Source organism: Symsagittifera roscoffensis, chromosome 5 (assembly GCF_963678635.1).
Source record: "Symsagittifera roscoffensis chromosome 5, txSymRosc1.1, whole genome shotgun sequence".
NCBI lineage: Eukaryota > Metazoa > Xenacoelomorpha > Acoela > Convolutidae > Symsagittifera > Symsagittifera roscoffensis.
Window position 1 is genome coordinate 15,670,429 of NC_087066.1, and position 22,053 is coordinate 15,692,481.

At 37.9% G+C, this 22,053-nt stretch overlaps 1 protein-coding gene across 1 annotated transcript in view; it reads right to left on the reverse strand.

Moving 5' to 3' along the window:
- Nucleotides 1-22,053, reverse strand: part of LOC134846374 (trifunctional enzyme subunit alpha, mitochondrial-like) — a 91,907-nt gene that overhangs the window by 24,480 nt on the left and 45,374 nt on the right. Inside the window, exons 2-7 of the mRNA XM_063863694.1 lie at nt 2,434-2,495; nt 2,257-2,355; nt 1,480-1,685; nt 1,120-1,311; nt 671-817; nt 158-415 (exon numbers count right to left, since the gene is read on the reverse strand). Coding sequence (XP_063719764.1) covers nt 158-415; nt 671-817; nt 1,120-1,311; nt 1,480-1,685; nt 2,257-2,355; nt 2,434-2,488 — 957 coding nt within the window. The 5' untranslated portion in view covers nt 2,489-2,495. The remainder of the gene's footprint in view (nt 1-157; nt 416-670; nt 818-1,119; nt 1,312-1,479; nt 1,686-2,256; nt 2,356-2,433; nt 2,496-22,053) is intronic.

Genomic DNA, 22,053 nt, shown 5'->3' on the forward strand with positions numbered 1-22,053 from the left:
CAATCAGTTTTTTTTAAAAATATAAATGTGCTTCAAGAAAAAAGATAAGAGACAAGCAAGTGCCAAAAAAAATCTATCGTCATTGAAATGGGATAGGCGTTGGTGCACTTGAAAGCGCTTCTGTAATCAAACCATGCCATAAAATCGTCCATTTTACCTGAATTGATCCCTTGACTAGTCCAAGCACAGTCTTGATGCCTGTTGTCTTCAAATACTCCATTGTATTGAGACCAGAGTCTAAAGTTCCAGGACCCAAGGGGTCAACCAGGGCGTCCACAAGCTTCATCTTCTTGGCCTTGGTTGCGTTCAGCTGCTTGCCAGTCATGATGAGGTCCAGTGCTTTGTCCAGGGTCATGTCGGGGATTCGGGGAATTCTGTATGTGCCACCTGCTCCGGGAAGCAACCCCAACATTACCTATTTCAAATGCAAAATGACTCATTTTCCATTCCTGAGACAAATTACGACTCATTGCAAAAATCAGCTATTTTGTTTAAATTTATATTTAAGTTTTAGAATTATGGGATGATTTGTAGAATTGAGATAAATAATCATTAGCAGGGGTGTTTATAAGAATGAAATTTAGAGTGTTTATCCACGAGGCGAAAAACTTAATGAGTTGTTCATTCTTTAGCCTCAACAATTCAACCTCACTAGCGAACAAATATTTACCTCGGGAACTCCTAGAGCAGTCTTGGGATCATCCAGTGCAATTCTGTAGTGACAGGCCAGAGCTACTTCCAGACCTCCTCCCAGACAGGGACCAGCTATCGCTGCCACAACTGGCTTCCTACAGTTCTCTATTCTGTTGTTTAAGTTCTAGAGAAACAAAATCATGCGTTCATGCAAATCTGTCTTTCAATCATTTTTTTCTGTAAATGATACTTGACTTTGACCAACCATGTGATATAAAAAAATGATCAGATTATTACAGCTCAAAAATAACTTATCGATCAGGGTTCCCCTATATTGATTTAAAAAATTTGATGTATCGCGATTATTCTACTTCCAGAAAGACTGGATTTCAACACTTCTTCGGAATTGATACACACACCAGTTTAATCATCTATAAACTTGAGAAATGTCATCTGTTTAAAAGAAACAGATTTCTTGCAACTCACCTGTCCATGTGTAGCTATGGTCTGTGCTTCCTCTGCATTCGCACATCTGTCCAGCATCTTGATATCAGCACCGGCGATGAATGAGCCCTTCTTGCTGGAGATCAGAAGAGCACCCTTCACTTCACTGTGGTCCTCGATCAGATCCAGCACTTTCGGCATCTCATCAATCACCGCTTCGTTTAAAACATTCATCTAAAGTCACAATCATTATACTTGTCAAGCAATTCATAAATATCACAAAAACATAGCAGTGCCAAGGTATTAAAATATATAAAATCATATATAATTTTGGTAAGCCTGAAAACAATTTATTATTATTATTATTATTTTTATTTAAATCATCATTACTATTTTCTGTACCTTATTGTCGGGTACATCTAGAGACACCACAGCCACTCCGTCTATTAAGTTCACAGTCATGGTCGATGTCTTCATCAGTTCAGGTCCACTCACGCTACCAGGCACTGTATGCACTGCACACGCGGAGGCAGAGGAGGACATGGAGGCCAACTCCTTTCTATTACGGGACGACTGCATTGAGCCCATTGGAGACGTTCTACTGAGGACTAAACATTCAACTAAATTATAGTAACAAATGAATTAATTATCATCTTGGAGAAATGAAATGAACCACAGAGAGTACTATGCGTTGAGATAACTGAACACTGATTAGTAGACTTGAGTTATTTCTTCGACCACCCTTCCAAGGTGGAAACGAGCTTCAGATTCGTCATTTTTTCTTCAAAAAAAATGTTGTCGCTACATCCTGAGCTTTTATAATGGTTTAGCCATGCTACTTTCAGGCCACACAGAAATCGGCGATCATGTCTCTTTGGTCTTAAATTATCACTCTTCGAAACTCCTTTCAATGGTCTGATTGGAAGGAAGCCTAGTATACTACTCAGTGATCGGCCATCTTTATTCTCTTTGACACACTTTTACAACATCCAGGAGATATTATCACACCCTTGATAAAATAACCTTTAAAAAATAAGAATACTAAAAAAACTGATCCTGTGAAATAACTATCCGAGAACACGAAAGAACTGCAAAAAGCATTTTCTGGTGGTTTTACCTTAATGTCTGAAAAATCTATTCAACTTTCTGAAAAAATCGACAAATCTCGGAAATTCTCACTTGATTTACTGCTACTATTTGGTGTTAAAGTGGATAACTCTGCAAGCACCCTCTTTGTTTTGGGACCACTAACAACTGAAGCTAAAACACGGTCAACGCCTGAAACAACAAATGGGTGTCTTTATGTTCAGATGCACATTGTCTTTAAATAAAACATGTTTATATAATCTAACTTACCGCATGATCGAACTGCAGAAACATTAGGGGGGACCTTGCACAGGCTCCGCAGCATGATTTCTGAAAACAAACTATCAAAAAGTGTTTGACAATCTTCCACTGGACAGCAGTGTTTGCACTTCCATGGACAGCAGAAAAACGAACTGCTAAAAAAAAGATTTAACGGCTGGTCGGAACACGCTTTTTAACATCTCAACAATTTCTTGCATCATTGAATCATCTAGAGATGCAGAATACCACAACTTAACCTCTATGTTTGAATTTCGATGTAGAAAAACAAACATTTTAGATACATTTTCATATATCAGTTAAATTACAAACACTACATCAGGAATGCTCTACGGGTTATTCAACCCTTCTAGTAGCATCCCTCCAAGCCACCTAGAATACAAAAAGGTCTTTGGAAATTATATTGTTATCAACCAAAAAATTATACACCCTTATTATTTTCAATGAAATCGAGTTTTTCGTTTTCGAAGTTTTGTCAGCAGATAAAAATAATAACCCTTTCATTTGTGCTCTAGTTTCTCTTGCAGTCATAGGTCTGTCCAAATGCAAAATATTTAAAGGTGATTCCTTTCTTAGTTGCCCAAAAATTTCTCAGAAAACTTGAGCAAAAATAATTCAAATAATATTATTGTCAGTGAAAATTTTTGAAATGTGTTCAAACTTACGCATAAAAAATATAGTCCGCACTATTTTTCCGAACTAAACTATGTCACTGCTCTCTTGCTTTTCGCATTCAGGTAGAAGATATTTTGCTAAATGATTCGAATTTATCGTATCCTGATTCAGTTTCTGAAAAAAATAGTGCAAGCAAACTTAACTGCAAATTAAACCACAGAGCCCTATAGCGCAAGCACAATTGTGTAATATTATTTTTCAATATTTCATTGAAAGCCTTCTCTTTCACTCATTCATTTCTAGCCCCACCTCAATTGAATTACTTCAACGCAGAGGCGAAGCAGAGCTTCGCAACACTTACGATAGAAAAATTAAGGAATCTCGCTATTTACGGATGAAAGAAATAAAACTAAACCTCATTGGGTTTTTATCGAATTGTAACAGTAGTATTGTATCGTGTCCCGGATCCTAAGGGGGGGGGGGTCCTTCCTAAGGGGGGGGGTCCTCACGTAAAGCAAAATCCTAGGAAAGGGGTCCTTAATTTTTTGGAGGACCCCTATCCTAGGATTTTGTAAATGATCGCAAGTTCCCACCCCTAAAGTAAAAGACCCCCTCCTTAGGATCTTGTTAAGCTGAGCTCAACAACCGGGACGCGATACAATAATTCCTTCTAATTCCTTTTAAAGCGGTCCCTTTTCCCGCGATAATTAAAATTAATCGTCCTAATTCCTGAACTTTTCTTTTTCGTCCTAGTTTCATGTGGATATCATTTCCTGGCTTTCTTTCTTTCTTTTCGTCAAAGATTTGTCATGCTATTAAAGTTTGTTAACAAGCCTAAGGATTTCACACATTTGTTTGAATTAACACTTGGTTTGCGTCTACTAGTTTATTTGCCTGAAGCTATTTATGTTAAAACAGTGATGGAGCTCAATACGAGTATTTTATTAGTTGTAAATTGGTAAAAACCAAAACATATACAAGTCGAAGTATAAAAAGGACGAAGAGTAAAAATCATCTGAAAATATATGTTTCAGACTTTAATGTTTATTGTTTTGGTTTTCTTTGCGTTGTTTTTTAGATGGTCGTTCTTCTGAAGCTTCAGATAAAATAAATGGGTTTTTTATAGGGGGACGTTCACGGACTCGGCTACTAGAAGCTTCTTCTTCTTCTTGCAGCTCTGCTTCTGAGTAGGGCCGCTGTAAAAATCCCCAATCCGGAAGTGTAAAATCGGGAGAACTGTTATCAGTTTCATTGTATGAGTTGGCCCACTCGGTGTCCATGTAAATGTCTTCTAGAAAAGCATTTTCTTCAGCGGCTTTATGGCCAAAGGGCACTGTCGAAATTCCGTCGAAAAGTAGAAAACGTTTTGAGTCGAATGGTGATAATGCAAGTTTGTTTTGTTTCACGGTCATATTGGTGTGACCTTTCGAAACTATATTATAGTTGTACACTCTCATTGTTTTTCCAGTGAATAATGTGTCCCTGAAGGTTTGGTGGACCAGTTCTCTCTGTGCACTCCGTTTAATTCCTTTGGCACTCAATTTTTGAGTGCCTTCTAAACAGAAGCAAAATTATTATTCTTTTCTACAACGTAGGGGATAGCTTCATTTCACTTCAGCAACTCAATTTATACCGAACAAAATTTGATTCATTTTACCAAAAAAGAGCAGAAGACTCTAAATTATGATTAAAAAAGAGGAAAAAAGAGGGAATATGTTGTCAGATAAATCAACGTTTAGGCAACATTGTATAATGTTGCCTAAATCAGCTAAATGCCCATAGTTTAATGCAACAAATTAAGGGGTGTAGGTAGGTTGGTGGTGGTATTTTTGTTCTGTAAAAGGTAGGAATGGGGGGTGGAAGGGTGGCTTAAATTTTATTTACCATTAAGGACGACCGAATATAGTTTCGGTTTTAGGGCGATGAATTCTCTGATCGGCTTCCCACCAGTCTCGTCTTTGAACTTCAGCACAACTTTCTTGTTGGTATCCTCGAACAAGAAATGGTCCTTATCGTAATTTGAAAAGTCGAAATCAGCTTTTATTTTCTCCAAGTCTCGGTAAACGTCATCAGTTTTTATGGCGTAAATAAAACTATCCGTGTCGGAGTAAAGGAGTTCCAAGTTTAGATTTGGTTTCATTTTTCGATAATGAAACTGAAACATGAAACGCTTGGCGAGGTCTAGGATGGTTGCACCAACTATCATAGGTTTATCCCACAATATTTTTGTTACTGAAAAGCTAATTGTGGCTAATTGATCGTCAATGATTTGAAAGCTTTTCATTGTGCTCAGAGCTGTTTTTTGTAAAAGTTCTCTCTCATTCCTTACAATCTCCAGCTTCTTTCTTCCTAACTTAGACTCCATTGTCTTACCGAAAGCTGAATTAACAATTAGCTTGTAGAAGTTCTCCTGGAATTTATTTACCGCGGCTTTTTGTAGGCGGGTGTTGAGGTCGACAAAGGGTGCCATCCAGTGACTTTGGCGGAACTGAAGAACTTTTCCGAGGTGAGTTATTTTCATTCCCAGCTCATGGTACAATTTTAGGGTAAGGTAGTGCAAAACATAACCTTCTTTAGGGATCTCAAAATTAAGGAATCTCGCTATTTACGGATGAAAGAAATAAAACTAAACCTCATTGGGTTTTTATCGAATTGTAACAGTAGTATTGTATCGTGTCCCGGATCCTAAGGGGGGGTCCTTCCTAAGGGGGGGGTCCTCACGTAAAGCAAAATCCTAGGAAAGGGGTCCTTAATTTTTTGGAGGACCCCTATCCTAGGATTTTGTAAATGATCGCAAGTTCCCACCCCTAAAGTAAAAGACCCCCTCCTTAGGATCTTGTTAAGCTGAGCTCAACAACCGGGACGCGATACAATAATTCCTTCTAATTCCTTTTAAAGCGGTCCCTTTTCCCGCGATAATTAAAATTAATCGTCCTAATTCCTGAACTTTTCTTTTTCGTCCTAGTTTCATGTGGATATCATTTCCTGGCTTTCTTTCTTTCTTTTCGTCAAAGATTTGTCATGCTATTAAAGTTTGTTAACAAGCCTAAGGATTTCACACATTTGTTTGAATTAACACTTGGTTTGCGTCTACTAGTTTATTTGCCTGAAGCTATTTATGTTAAAACAGTGATGGAGCTCAATACGAGTATTTTATTAGTTGTAAATTGGTAAAAACCAAAACATATACAAGTCGAAGTATAAAAAGGACGAAGAGTAAAAATCATCTGAAAATATATGTTTCAGACTTTAATGTTTATTGTTTTGGTTTTCTTTGCGTTGTTTTTTAGATGGTCGTTCTTCTGAAGCTTCAGATAAAATAAATGGGTTTTTTATAGGGGGACGTTCACGGACTCGGCTACTAGAAGCTTCTTCTTCTTCTTGCAGCTCTGCTTCTGAGTAGGGCCGCTGTAAAAATCCCCAATCCGGAAGTGTAAAATCGGGAGAACTGTTATCAGTTTCATTGTATGAGTTGGCCCACTCGGTGTCCATGTAAATGTCTTCTAGAAAAGCATTTTCTTCAGCGGCTTTATGGCCAAAGGGCACTGTCGAAATTCCGTCGAAAAGTAGAAAACGTTTTGAGTCGAATGGTGATAATGCAAGTTTGTTTTGTTTCACTGTCATATTGGTGTGACCTTTCGAAACTATATTATAGTTGTACACTCTCATTGTTTTTCCAGTGAATAATGTGTCCCTGAAGGTTTGGTGGACCAGTTCTCTCTGTGCACTCCGTTTAATTCCTTTGGCACTCAATTTTTGAGTGCCTTCTAAACAGAAGCAAAATTATTATTCTTTTCTACAACGTAGGGGATAGCTTCATTTCACTTCAGCAACTCAATTTATACCGAACAAAATTTGATTCATTTTACCAAAAAAGAGCAGAAGACTCTAAATTATGATTAAAAAAGAGGAAAAAAGAGGGAATATGTTGTCAGATAAATCAACGTTTAGGCAACATTGTATAATGTTGCCTAAATCAGCTAAATGCCCATAGTTTAATGCAACAAATTAAGGGGTGTAGGTAGGTTGGTGGTGGTATTTTTGTTCTGTAAAAGGTAGGAATGGGGGGTGGAAGGGTGGCTTAAATTTTATTTACCATTAAGGACGACCGAATATAGTTTCGGTTTTAGGGCGATGAATTCTCTGATCGGCTTCCCACCAGTCTCGTCTTTGAACTTCAGCACAACTTTCTTGTTGGTATCCTCGAACAAGAAATGGTCCTTATCGTAATTTGAAAAGTCGAAATCAGCTTTTATTTTCTCCAAGTCTCGGTAAACGTCATCAGTTTTTATGGCGTAAATAAAACTATCCGTGTCGGAGTAAAGGAGTTCCAAGTTTAGATTTGGTTTCATTTTTCGATAATGAAACTGAAACATGAAACGCTTGGCGAGGTCTAGGATGGTTGCACCAACTATCATAGGTTTATCCCACAATATTTTTGTTACTGAAAAGCTAATTGTGGCTAATTGATCGTCAATGATTTGAAAGCTTTTCATTGTGCTCAGAGCTGTTTTTTGTAAAAGTTCTCTCTCATTCCTTACAATCTCCAGCTTCTTTCTTCCTAACTTAGACTCCATTGTCTTACCGAAAGCTGAATTAACAATTAGCTTGTAGAAGTTCTCCTGGAATTTATTTACCGCGGCTTTTTGTAGGCGGGTGTTGAGGTCGACAAAGGGTGCCATCCAGTGACTTTGGCGGAACTGAAGAACTTTTCCGAGGTGAGTTATTTTCATTCCCAGCTCATGGTACAATTTTAGGGTAAGGTAGTGCAAAACATAACCTTCTTTAGGATGCAAGGTCTGTAGAAGCTTTGGCACTTTTGGCAGTGTGGTGATTCCCAATTTTCCCAACATGTCGACTTGCTCGTTGCTCATTGCACCGATGTCCACTACTTCACGAGAGGGGGCAAGGGGGTAATCAGCAAAGAAGTCGTGAAGCTCTTCGGGTATGGTTAAATTGACTTCAACTATATAACCCCACTCTGAGGTTTCGCTGGTGAGCAGTATGTCTGCCAGACTTTTTTCAACTATTGAAAAATCGTTTAAGGGCAAAGGGCAGTGTTTCATTATCCCCCCGTACAAATTGTTTGCATCAATATTGAGGATGTAGCTTGATGGTTCTGAGGGCGAAAAATCGTCGAGGTTTTTATTGTTTGCTTTGTAAAATCGGCGCGCGTAAACCGACGACATGCCTCCTCGTATCATTCGCTGCACAAGGTCTAGATGTTCACGGTCCGTTAAGAGTTTCAGTTCGGGCTTACAAACTTTTAGAAAGGCGTCCCCGGAAAAGTTACTTGCCGTGAAGTAACAGGCGCAATCCAGCCCGTATGTTTGATAGCAAACTTCACGAAAAGCTTCGAAAACGGAAGCAAGCAACAGCACATCTGTAGTCAAGTACAAGTCGTGGTAATCACCAAGTGAGCCACACTTCAGTTCGGTGAAAACTTTAAGGGCATGATTGTACTCGCTTCTTGAAACACTCACATCCCCTCCTGTTAGACTATTTTTCCACATTGCTCGTGGGGGAAGGCGAGTTTCTCGGAATTTTTCGAATGAGTTGAAGTATGAGTAGGGGTAATGCCCTTTCTGTTTCAACAGACTGACTTTTTCAGGTGAGTGGCCGAGTTTTTCAAAATAGTTCTCCAGCAGAAAAAACTTTTCGTTGGGCAAATTATCGACAAGTTTTGCCAACGATGCTAGCATGAACCTATACGAATCGATGAATCTCAGATTTTTGTAGAGTTTTTTGATTTTTCCGTTTTTGTCCGTGTACGTTTTTATGTAGACTGAGATTGTCAAGGATATATATTTTTGTTCAGATGCGGGTATTACGGAAAAAGTGTTTTCCGAATCGCTTTTTGCCAGCGCTTTGATTATAAAGTGTAAATCATAATTTGACAAATTATGAGCTACCACTGGAATGTAATTTGTTGTTTTTCTATTAACGTTACACTCATTGTGTGCCCAACCCTGAAACTTGTTGGTGTAATGGCAATGATCAAGTACCACTTGATCATTGTCGGAAAAATCATTCTCGCATATCCAACAAATTGTAGCATCTTCCCGTTCCTGGTCTGTTATACCAGTGAAAGTGTAATATTTCCTTTTTTCTACGTAAATTTGTCTCGCTAACGATTCAAGGGAGCTAATTAGCTCTTCCATCACATTCGGTCCTCTTTTAAGCTCAAACTTTAACAGGTCTTTTTTCCCAAATTCGATTACTGCTAACGCGTAGCCGCACGGTTGATGGATTTCAATTGTTTGCGTGCTAGATTTTCGCGGATCAGGTTGCGGTCCGTATACTGGTAAGAGCAGTGACTCCAAATCAAAGTAGATTACTCTGGGTACGTACCAACGAGCTGTTAAGTTTTTGAACTTGTGGTCATCTTTTCCGGGCTTGGGCATTGTTATGACGACATCTTCGTCTTGGTAGCACAGTTCTTGATGTCTTCTCAGAGTTTCGAATGAAGCGCATGTGTGGAAACATTTGAGACAAATCTCAGATTGAAATCGGTGCACTTTGTGCCGCACGTACTCGACCAGTTTCTGGAGATCACTTATCAACACAAAGTGATATTTTGATCCATCTGTCAGCAGCAACAAGTCCACAATCAGGCTAGTAGTGAATCTGCTCGATACTCTTATGGGCAACAATTCGCCATCGTTGTACCTGAACAGAAAAATAATTTTTATACCTAGGTTTGGAATGAAATAAAAAGGGTGTTTGAATAGGTGAAGAACATTATTGAAGAAATTTTAAAATTTTTAGAAGGCAATTAGAATTTGCTTACCGGAAGACGTTGATTTGACAATTGTTCAACTTTTCAAATCTGTCCATATCCATCAGACCCATTGGCATTTCGTATTCCCCATTGATTTTCACAATTCCTTCTTTGTCGAGATTGTAGGTTGAGACTTTGTTTTTCTCCAGCCACCGTCTAGATGTGGGGTAGAGGGCCGGCTCATTCACATTGTGATATGCGGCAACAAAGCAGTAGAGAAAGCAACGGTCATCATCTTTAGTGTTGATATTTGTGAGCAGAGTAGATGCTGCGCTGAGTGCATCAGGTAGCTCGAGGTAGGATCCTGCTCTTATTGGTGAGAAGGCCGCGAAACTGATTTGCAATTTTTCAATTCTGTCAATAATCCATCCGCTACCATGAGAAGAGAACGAATTGACTTGGTTGACCATATGTTCAATCAGTTCCAAGAATTGAACCCCAGCTATTCCCTCGAAGTACACTGTCAATGTCTTAGTGTTCAGAAACAGCATGGTCCTTTCGAAGTTTCCACTGTCCCCGTCTTGTACAGTGGGAATTTTGATCATTCCCACTTCCACGTGGAATTGCACCTTGTTCGGACCCTCTTTGACCCTTTCCAGTATAAGAGCATCTATTTCCTCCTTGTTTTGCATCATGACTTGAAGCAAATCCATTTCTTTTTCACCAACTTTGAGATCGTATCGACGCAATTTGCCTCTGAACGCGCTTTCCGTTGGGGCAGCGGAAGACGTCGTCTCAATGCCGTCCCAAACTGGCAATGCGTGCTTCTTCAGCAAGTGTTGTCCATAGCTTTCCGCGGTGAGAAATATTGTATGGCAATAGATACAATGATTATTCGAAGTCATGTCATGTACCAGCTCGACGTGCTCTCGGGCTTCCGACAAACTCTCGAATGACTCGAGACACTCATCGCAAACAGTTTGAGGAGGAGGGGGATGAAGGATCTTGTGAACTTTTTGCTCATGTCTTCTCAAGTTCCTTTTAGAGCTCAGTATTTTTCCGCACTGCTGGCAAGGAACAGGTGTCGCGATAGAAGTAGAGTTCGGCATTGTTTGTTGAAGTTACTGAAGTAATTCAGGAAAGTTTCAAGAAAATTCAGGAGAATTTCAAGTAGAACTGGTTATGAAAAAGCAAAAGCGAGAAGTGACTAGCACCAAAAAACTTTGCGGGTAAGGGCAAGTAGAAGCCATTAACGAGAGTTATACTTCGCCGTCTTGGCAATAAGTACTTTCCTTTCCAAAAACAGGGTTTATTCTAGCTTTAAGCTCTATATGTCTCATCACTCTGCTCAAGTGGAGGGGTTTTGTATACTAAAAACTGATTCATTTACAGCCTCAAACTTTTGCTGTTAATTTTAAGGGTTAGCGATAAAGTTTTGGCTTTTTTTAGGGGACTGGTTTAGACTTTCAATTAACATTTCAGCACTAAATTACAAAATTTAAAGCTTAGAATGATTCAGATAGAGCCTAAAACTTTTTCTGACTAATTTTAACCGTGAAACAGTAATTTCCTAATGATTTCAAGCCCACTTCTTGGTTTGCGTAAATAGGTATAATAAAAAGTAGAAACATGAGATAAAAGTATTCAGAAAGTAAAGCCCTCAACTAACTAATTAAGTTGAAATAAACTAGTAAACTGAAAAAATGAAAATTTTGCAAATTTGACACCTTGATAGTTACCGATGCATGATAAGCATAGATTGTCATTTGAATGTGTAAAAGATATCGGAATCAAATTTTCCTTCATGTCATTCAGTGTCCCGTGAAACATTTCATATCATGTCCTTCGAAATATTAAAGCATGGCCGTTTGGTTTAAGGGGCAAAAGCTAACCCGGCGTTGCTCGTCGCTACGCTCCTCGGGAACGCCTCCCGTTCTGTAATTTCAAGTGAAATTTTTTTTTTTCAAAATAAAGGAAAACCTCAAACTTTTTATATTGTGAAAAAAGGAAAAGTAATGTTTAAAAAAGTGTCTTTTAAATCTATCAACAAAAAAACCAGTAAGTTTTGTGGGACCTCGAGCACAGTTCTACTGGTCAAGTTCGAAATTTAAAAAACATAATTTTTTAACTTCTTTTTGCCTCATTTTTAGCTTGAATTATTCGTTCACGTTTTAAATTCAAGTGAATGTGGTTTGAAATTTTTAGGAGCTATCTGATACGTAATTAGGACAAGCGTAGAAATTTAAAAAAAAAAAATTATAGCCCAATCAATGAGAGTAGACGCTTAAAACGTTGTGATTTTTTGAGAAAATCTGATTTTTGTGAAAATATTGAAAAAAAATTGGGAAAATTTTTTTTCTCTCCAAATCCACTGAAACTACCCTCAATCAATTTGCCATGAATTTCTGAGCAGGGTTAAGGGTCATGTTAATTTTTCGAAAAAAAAACATAATTTTTTTTTTTCACATTTTTACCAAAAAATTGTCCGTTTTACACCCAAAACATGTATATGAATGTAATATAATGCAGATTTATGGCTTAAAACACTCTCTGTTACTTTGCGTAAGACCTGGCTAACCCCACCGGGCACAAAGTATGATGAGAGAGAGGACAGAGAGTGTTTGATAAAAAAAGCCAAATAAATATGGTTGGACTACCAACAAGAAAATGTTGGACCCTTCCATATTTATCTTTCTTTTGAAAAGAAAGCAATATCCCGAAAAGGATATTCCAAATGGGGTTCACTACTGAGCAAGTGTATTTATCTCTCTCTCTCTCTCATTCTTTCTCAAACAACAATTTTAGCGTAAAATTATTCTCGATTTGTGATTTTTTTCTAGTTTTTCTCTAACATTTTGCTGAAAACTTTACGGGGCAAACTTTAATTGATCTATTAAGCAAAATAAAAACTGAGACCAAAATATACACACAGTAATGTTAAAACAGCTTAGAAGTCAAATCAAACAAAATGAAAATATAAAACCTTGGAATAATATTTGAAACAAAGGAAGGTTTTTAGTTTAAGTTATTAGAAACCTCGAAACTGTAGTTTTCTCTTTTTTGGCGCATAGCAAGCTGCATTTGGAGGAGTGCCTTGAATGAGATCTGGGGTGACTAGATCAATTTTCTCCGCACTAGATGAAACCCGAGCATCCGAATAGGAAGTTGATTGTTCTGGAGTTGAAACTGCTCCCCTAACAAACGACTCGGGAGACATTGCTGTCGGAATATCCCAGTACGCTTCGCGCTCTGCATAGTCACGAATACATCCCTCCTGATTTTCATACAACGGCATTGACTCGCAGTCATACGCGAAGAGAATTTTTCTTGGAGACTGCTCGAGCGAGGTTGTGTCGTTTATCTCCGTCTTTTCTAATGCCGGATAGCTCTCGTGAATAGTGCAACTCTCGTACATTCGTTTTCGATTCTGTCTAAGTAGATCGATGTGATCAAGGAGGTAGTTCGGTAGCATGATATGACTTTTTGTAGTCCATTCCTCGTTTTGATTCTCGTCGTTTTTTCGGGGAGCCAAGTCATTGAACGGACTTGCTGTAGACGGAGAGACTCTCTCTTTCTGTTGATGGATGACTGCAATCGACTCTCTCGTGTATGTTTGGTAGATAATTGTTCTTTCTCGATCAGACACTGAGATTATTTGTAAAGGACTAGTCATGACTTGAAGAGGTTTAAAGTTTTGTTAAAATGAAATGACTGAACTACCGAAATGAAATTGAGAGAATGAAAAGTATGAAAAGTTTATTTATGAGAATGAGATCAAGAAAGGGGTGGCATAGTTCAATTAGGTCAAAGCTAATAACTTTTTAGGCCAGGCTATCAAGTTTTATTCATTCTTTTAAGCATGACGCCTGAGGTCATGTTAGGAATGAATGTGAAAACCCGATTTTTTAGATTTATGTGACAGCTTTATTATAGTGGCTACGGGCGAAAGCACTCAAAATCAAGTTTTCATGATAGTTTGCCAGACAATCATTGTTATGCTGTTAGAAATTCATTACCATGATTCATAACAGTCATTAAAATAACCGTCACAATAAATAACACTAGAATATTTTTAGAGTATAGCCGGGGGAAAAAGTAACTAAATACCCATATAAAAAGAGGTTTATCGTTAAAGAAATTATATTCTTGGTGATTAAGTCTTATCAATATGGCTTAGGGCGCTCGTAAACTTTATCACCTAAATTTTTACTTTGGGAGCGCATGATCTGTCTCGTATACTGTGATCAGTCATTCTTCAACGTTCCACACTAAAAACCAGTTGGTTGTTATTCATTTATAATGTACGCTTCTCTTGACACGGATGTAGACTATTTCGATGATTTTAGGGATATATCTTCGAATGATAAACGTTTAGTTAGAGTCGGTGCAAAAACATTCGCACAGACCGGTACTTACATAACTATCAAATTGTACAAAAAAGACGAAGAAGGAACTTTCAAGTATCGACAAGGAATAACTTTGTCAACTGGTGAATTCGAGTCCTTGGCGGACAATTACACAAAAATTAAAAGGTTGACGAAAGCAAAAAACTGCGACGTGACTGAAAAACTTAGAAAAAAACGAAACAAATCTAAAAAATCTTCATGCTCTGAAAAGGAACGCGAAAGTGAAAACGATGATAACTGTCGGGTTGTGTAACATTATCAACTCGTTATTCTATTGAAACTTCAAAGCAATGGTTGAAGCAATGTAGGAGCAATCCCCTGATTATTTCAAACAGTTCCGTAAAAATTACAAATTTTTCATCCTGAATCATGAACCCAACTTTTCAGGCTTCGCTTCAAAAGCAAATTTTGCAGTATCCTCCCATTCGAATAAATTAGATTTTTGCAACCATTCGATTGACAACGAAAAACATTATCAAGTGCTGGTCGAATTTACGAAAGAGTCTACCGATTTACTTAACAAGATGACTTCAAAAGCCTTCGTTGTTCCTTGTCTTCTCTCTACATTCAAATATTTAATTTTGGGTTGCTCCAACTATGAATTGTCTGGCCCTCTGATGGAAAAACTGAAAATAGCTGTGAATTATAACTCCATGAACAACTTAGATGTTAGTGGTGTTCCAGTTCGCAGACGATTGCCTCAAGTTTGCTTCGGCTCGCAGACTAAATCTGTTCAAACTCAAACTGACCTGATTACTAACGTAACAATTGAACGCTTTACTAATATTTTGAATGGTGAAAACGCTGCTGAGTTTTCTAAAATAATTGACATAATTTTAAGTGGGTATGGTTGTATGGAAATTGATTCAAACACTTTAAGTTTAAATATTGGTTTTCTTTCGCTCTTGTATATCAAAAAAAAATGTTACTACACAAGCGGGAGGCGTTCCCGAGGAGCGTAGCGACGAGCAACGCCGGGTTAGCTATTGCCCCTTAAACCAAACGGCCATGCCTTAATATTTCGAAGGACTTGATATGAAACTTTTCGCGGTTCACATAAACTTGCAGAAAAAAATTTTTGTTGTTAATAAGAATGAATTGAAAAAAAAAACGAATTTATAAATTTTACAAAAACATCAATAAATTAATTTAGAATAACATATGTTTGGCAAATCTTATCAAATCATGATCATTAAGTTTGAAACCTATTGGAAATTTGTTTGTAATTATAACATGAGCAACATAAATACAATAAAGTCCGCATAACACCGAATCAGCTGATTGTATTGGTTTTTTCAACAGTAGCTGATTTCCCTCGTGAATTGTACGTCGCATATTCTTGTACACGAGGGGATAATCACATAATCGTTTACCTAGAGGATCTGCGAAGATTATCTGTCCTCCAGCTTGAGCAAAAAGCAACCAGTGGGTTCCAGGTTGATCCGATGGTGAGGCATTCATAATCATGAATGTATTATCGTTTTTCAGTACTGAAGAGCATGGCAAATCTGCCGGAAAAACACCTCTAAAGCGATGTTTCAAATGTTTACAACGGTTAATAATTTCTACTAGTTGAAGATTATCCATGTCTATCTTAGGTCATAAGAGTGTTTTTGGTAATTTTTCTATCTGAACGCACAAACTGTTGATGCGCGCTCTCCCATAAACAATAACTCGACGTTATTACCGAGACCTGCGTCAAACTTGAGTTCGAGCGAAATAGTGCAATTGGTCAATTCAGGATGAATAAAATCGTGTGAAGCCTCCTGAGTAGACGTGAGATCAAAAGCCATAATATAATGATTATCATAATTAGCGAGACTGATTCCATGACTAGTGTTTAAAACAAAATCAAGAGCCTCAAGCGTATTGTAATAAATTCTTTTATTGTCTGATGTTGAGATAGGAGTTCCGGCAATGGGTAGACCGTTTCTGTACACAATGATCTCATTCAACCCAAATTTCTGGTAATGAAAAGGGTTTGTTCTATTAGTACCCAAATATGCTTCGTTTATGCTCATTGCTACTATCATTCTTCGAACAGGTTCTTTTGCAAAAACATCCTCTTGTCGCCAGCTTTGTACTCCTGCAGTTGCGAGAAAGGTTTTTGGTACTACTTCGATGTAATTGTAAATTGCCGGGTTCTTCAACAAAGTTTTTTCTATTGATGAGAGAACATAGTCAGTCACAGTCATCTTTCTGACATAGAGGTTAGCTTCGATTATTTGGACCTTGTAGTGTTTAGCTGCATCTTCAGATATGATAACAAAATCATTAGGAGAACGTCTAAGAGACAATCTTATTGTCACACCGCTAAGTAGATGCTTGTCACACGACAAAAAGTCGCAAGCAATTTTACCAAATAGCTTCAGCTCGCTCGAGGCCGCAACGAGACCTTTACGCTCCGTAACATCATCAGCTCTCCTTCCAGCACCGTCAATGGCTGATGGATTTTCTTCATAATAATAACCTTGACAAGCCAACCATGTTTTCTTGGCATCATTACCGTATGAAAACTCGGTCTCAATAAAGCTTTTATGGGCAAAATTAGCATTGGTAGTTGATATTTTTTCACCATTCAGAGACAGTGTACACTCAGAAAATAATGAAGATAAAGGATTGTTAACAAAATACGGCGTATCTCTGTTTGCCGCCTCTGTAGCATGCGTTCGAAGCACGTTTCCATTGCTTCGAACAATTCGTGCAACTATTTCCAAACGAGTACGTTGAAGATCGATGAAATTATTTCTGTCGCCGAGTACTTCAAACTCGAGCATAGGACCATCAGGAGAGTAGGAAGGTCCAATTTTTTGGGTGAATGCATTTTCAAAAGTGACAAGTAAAGGCGGTTTCTCAAATAAGTCCAAGGAGCTGTGAGTTGCTTCACTCGGGATTAAATTAGAAATCATTTTTAACCCTTGTAAAGAAATCGGAGCGACTTCTCTGTGCAGTTCGTTTTCTGGGAATGACGCGTCTCGTTTTTCGTTTAAACGCCGTCGTTCTTTTCGGATGACTTTTCCGAGATCTACTTCCTCCTCCTACTTGCTTTTTGATTGTTTTTCTAACGGTGCTTTTGAGTGCCTGCTTAGGACTTTTTCTTTTTGTTACAACTTCTATCAGTTCTGGAGCTGCCTGAAGAAGTAGTTCTTTTCCGATTTTTTTAGCCGCGGGTATCACAAATTTTCGAGCCAGTGGAAGTGCGACTCTTCCTATTCCCAAAGCTAATGCACCGAAGCCACTGCCTCGTTGTCTATAATGCCCCGAGAAATGTGGTAGGTTTGCTTGGTTGTGGTAATATGAATCCATTTTGATCAATTGCTAAACTTTTGAAATTTCAAAGTCAGAACAACTTTTCCCCCTCCAGCGAAAGGAACAAGTCCTCCAGTTTCTGTGCGCAAGTTCACAGAAATATTGGAAATATTATTGACCAAAAGTTTTTTAAAATCCAAATTACTAAACACTTTACGATGATTCGGTTCAATTGTACATGCGTAACCGTTTTTCACTCGACGATTTGTATCAATGACTCGTAAAAGGGGTGCTTTTGTGTCTCCGACTATTTGATAATGAATTATGTCCAGATAAATAAACATAAGCTGAGTACCAGCGCATACATCAACGGGATAGTCAGCAATAAGATCTTGGGTAGAGAATGTGCTATGTTTCGTGCTTCCTTGTTTGTAACCTATATGATAACCAGTTCCATCTCTGACGCCTTTGAATCCAAGTAGACTAGGAATTTGCGGGCTTGAAAAAGTTATACTTTCCCAATAATGCAGCCATAAGGAAAGATGTTTGGTTATTGGATCTATTACGTAATCCAATTTCTCTAATTCTGTCTTTCGACGAATCTCGTCCAGTATTTGATCAATGCTCGTATATTCTCCTTTTGTTATTTTTGCTGTTTCTCCAAGGTAAGGTCTGGAGATCTTGTCTTTCTCAACTTTCATGCTTGCTATAACCCGATCTTTTTTGTAGTACACAATGTTGTTGTCAGTTACGTTGTTTATCTGAGTAGGGAAGGTAATTTCTGTAACTGCTACTCTCCATTCACCTTGCAAATTTATTTCTTCACTCAGGAGATTTTTGAAGTTGGCCAGAGTGTTATCTTTAAAAACGTTCATTGATGCAGATGAAACTAGGGTAATTGTGAAGGAAGGGGGAACATTATGGGTAAAAAGGCTGTCGGAAGTGCCCTCAGTCATGATTGTCCTTCTCCAGAACGCGAATTAGTTCAGACTCGTAAAATTTTCCCTCAATCGGTTCTCTGTTAGAATCAATCAAATTGTATGTTGGGGGATTTCGTGTTGGTATGTCAAAAACTTCAAACACTTCATCGGTGAACGATTGTTTGTAACCCTTGCGAAAACGTATGTCTACTTTGGCAAGTCTAACATAATCACCAACATAAAGCTTTGGACGTCGAACTAACTTCAAAGACTGTTCTGCTCTTAATGAAATCAGGCGAGGAACATCTTTTTTAGTTACTTTATTTGGTGCAAGATTTGTGACACGATTTGTTCTCGAATTAATTGCATTGACAAAATCTTGCAATTTGTCAATGTATGAGTAAGTCCATTTATCCTCCAAGTACTTATAAATAAGATTTTTCAAGGAACGGATATTTCTCTCAGCGAATGCGGACTTTTTCTCGCTCTCTGTGCTATATGTGTTTATGCCTTTCTTTTTACATAATGCTTCGAAGGACCCTTTAAACTCTGTGCCCTTGTCCACCCATACTTTTTCCGGTTGTTTTGTCGTTATCATTAGTTTGAACGCTTCTGCTGTTGTAGTAGCATACTTTGATTTCAAGGGTTGCACTCTGAGATAGCGGGACATGCAGTCAACTGCAACAAGCAGATACTTAACATCATGGTTGTACTGGGCAAGTCTATCAACAAAGGCCAGATCTAATGACCAGATTTCGTCGATATCGTAAACTATGACCTTGAGTCGCGGCGTTTTTCGGATCACAGTTCGATATTTTGTGTAAGCAGGTTCAGTATGAAGGAAATGTTTAACTTTCTTTCGCGACAAATTGCTTGCTTTTATCAAGTTGTTCACACTACCAAATAACGCGGGACCTTTGTCACTGTATTTAGTTTTCAACAATTTTTCTTCAATCTTGGTAATTTTCCCATTGTTTTGTTTGCGCCTTCGTCTTTTCTGACGTTGGAGAATCTGAATCGTTATGGGGCGTTCCGTATGAGTCAGAGCCTTCTTCTGACTCTTTTTCACGTTTTTGGTTTTGGGTTTTTCTATTACCGCTGAGACTTTTTCGTTTGTGTTTTTTACTTCTCTTAAGGTTTGCACTACTTTTTTCCTGCCAAGTGGGCGATGTTGAGCGGGTTCTTGAGGGTCCGGGTTCTCGTTTCTCTTGAGCGTTAATAGGCGCTGACTGAACCGCGTGTTTGGTATTTCGATTTATAACCAGGTTTTCATTCAAGTTGAGAGCACTTAAAATGTTAATGAACGCCGGATTGTGTAATTTTTTCGTTGGTTGTTGTATGTCGTATAAAAATATTGTAGCTTTAAGTCCTGTTGGTACTTTATCTACATATATCACCTCATTGTCACGGTTTATGGTTACTCTTTCTGAATTTTCTATGATTTCAAGTACGGTTTTTGCTCTAACAAATTTTTTGTCTTCTAAAACTTGTAACTGTCCTAAAATGCTTTCGGTCTGTCTATTGTGTTTCTCTTCTAGTATTTCGTCTTTAACACGTTCGACCGGTACTTCTTCATCGTCCGTTAACAGTTTAAGCTGTTCTTGTTGGGGCTCAACATTATCCGTAAATGTTTCCTTCGTTGCAGTAGTCTTACTAGTTTGTGGAGGTAATTGGGGTCTAAGCCGGTTAAGATAGGACAGTTGAGCATTTTTATGTTTAATATTATTATCATGAAGAACACGTGCAGCATGTGGCTGCTCTTTAACATATAAGTGTTTCGGAATTAGAAATAATTCTTCAGCAGTCATCATTAAGTTGTGAGGTACTTGTAACAAAAATAAAGTATTTGTCGAACTAAATGGAAGCCTTCTTTACTCAAAATAATCGCACGTTTTTTGACAACATTGGTTTTTGGAGTTATTAAGTATTTGTATGCTGTCTCGAATCGTTCGATGTTTGCGATTTTAACGGGTACGTTTCCATTGACTACATTGAGCAAACATTCACAAATAAGTGTTATGATCTCACGATTTGAAGTTTTTCTAATTAATCTTCTTAGCTGGTCAGGTTTCAGTTGTACCATATGCCGCAGAATAGATAAGTTTTTCTTTTTCATTTGTGATTGGAGTAGTTTCTGCTTCAGATAAGGGTAAATAAAAAACTGTTGGCCCAGGTGGTGTGATATTTGAACAATATCTCAAACAATCTGATGTACGGGGGTCCAAGTCGATTAGAAGATGTCCAAAAGAGTCTCTGGTAGCTAATTCGTAACAGTTTCTCAAAAATTTTGATAAATTCAATTGTCTTCCTAAAAGATCTAGTTGCTGAACGTCCTTGTCATTATAGATGTCTTCACATGAATCATCGAAAACTAGAAGAACATTTTCTAATTTTCTCACAGATTCGAATCCGTCGAATTTCATGAACTCCACATTCACTTCGCGAGAGGACACTTTTTCTGAGAATGCAGGTTGCATCTCTTTGAAAAGATATAGAACGGTTCCAAATTTAGGGTAAAAAGTATTTCCCATCAGAAGTTTCAAAATTAACTCAGTTTTCCCGGATCCTGAAGGTCCCACTATCGCCATAAAAATTCTTGTCGAAGTATCAATCACTTTATTCATATTCTTGGGTTTGGTAGTACGTAACCAACCAAGCCTGATAAAATCGAGAACCAAACTGACGTTTCTTCGCAACTTAATTTAGTGAAAGAAAGTTTGAGAATGCAGAAAGTTAGTAAAATTAGAATTACTACCATTTGCGCAACAAAAACTACTTCAGACCTTGGCAAAGTTACATTGTTACAAAACTTCCATGATTTTTTTTCACTGTTTGTCTCGTTATAAACAAACTCTGTTACTAATGTTGCGTCGGGTTCATCTACTGCTGTTGTTGCTTCTGACATTTGAGAAACTATTTATTCTACAGACTGTGTTAGACTTTTTCTCTCTGTGAATGAAGCTTGTAAAAAATTAAATTACTTTTGAGAACAGTAAAAAATTTCATAACGTGTGAATTCTCTATCATTTATGTCATGCATTTCTAAAACAAAGTTTGCTGGGATATTTGCACTTTTTTTGTAGTACATTATTTTCTTCACAGTATCCTCTTTCACAATCGTCTTAATCTCATCTGGCAATTCACTGCTGTTTAGATCCATCTGAACTCCTGGCTGACGTTTGGGTACTAAGACTAGTTCGGGAAGATATACTCCTCGCTTGCTGGCTAACATTTCTGATAAACTTGAATCTCTGGAAGTATACAAATTGATCAATAACTGGAAAAAACCTCTTCAACGTAGACAACTCTTCTTCGGAAATTATTATTTGCTCCTTCCTCTGAACAATTTGGCCACTACAATCAATACGCTCTATTCTCGTTAATGAAATTTTAATATCACCCTCTGGAGTCATCCACGCACAAAGCATTGAATTTGGTGATAGGTATGTCTCCACTTTCGCTGATCTCTCGCTGTTGTTCATTTTTCAACCAATCATAAAAAACCTTGGTTTTCTTCAGGGCACAATGATTCCTGGAGTTGTAATGTGGAATATGTTTATTGCAACTTGGATAATTTTTAAAATATAAGTTTTCAACCCGAGGACAGCCCAAATCATCTAGGTTTTCAATCTTTCGGTCCAAGTACTTGGCCAAAAATTCTGTCTTTTCTTTTCCTTTAGCGTAAAAAACGGCACCGGGA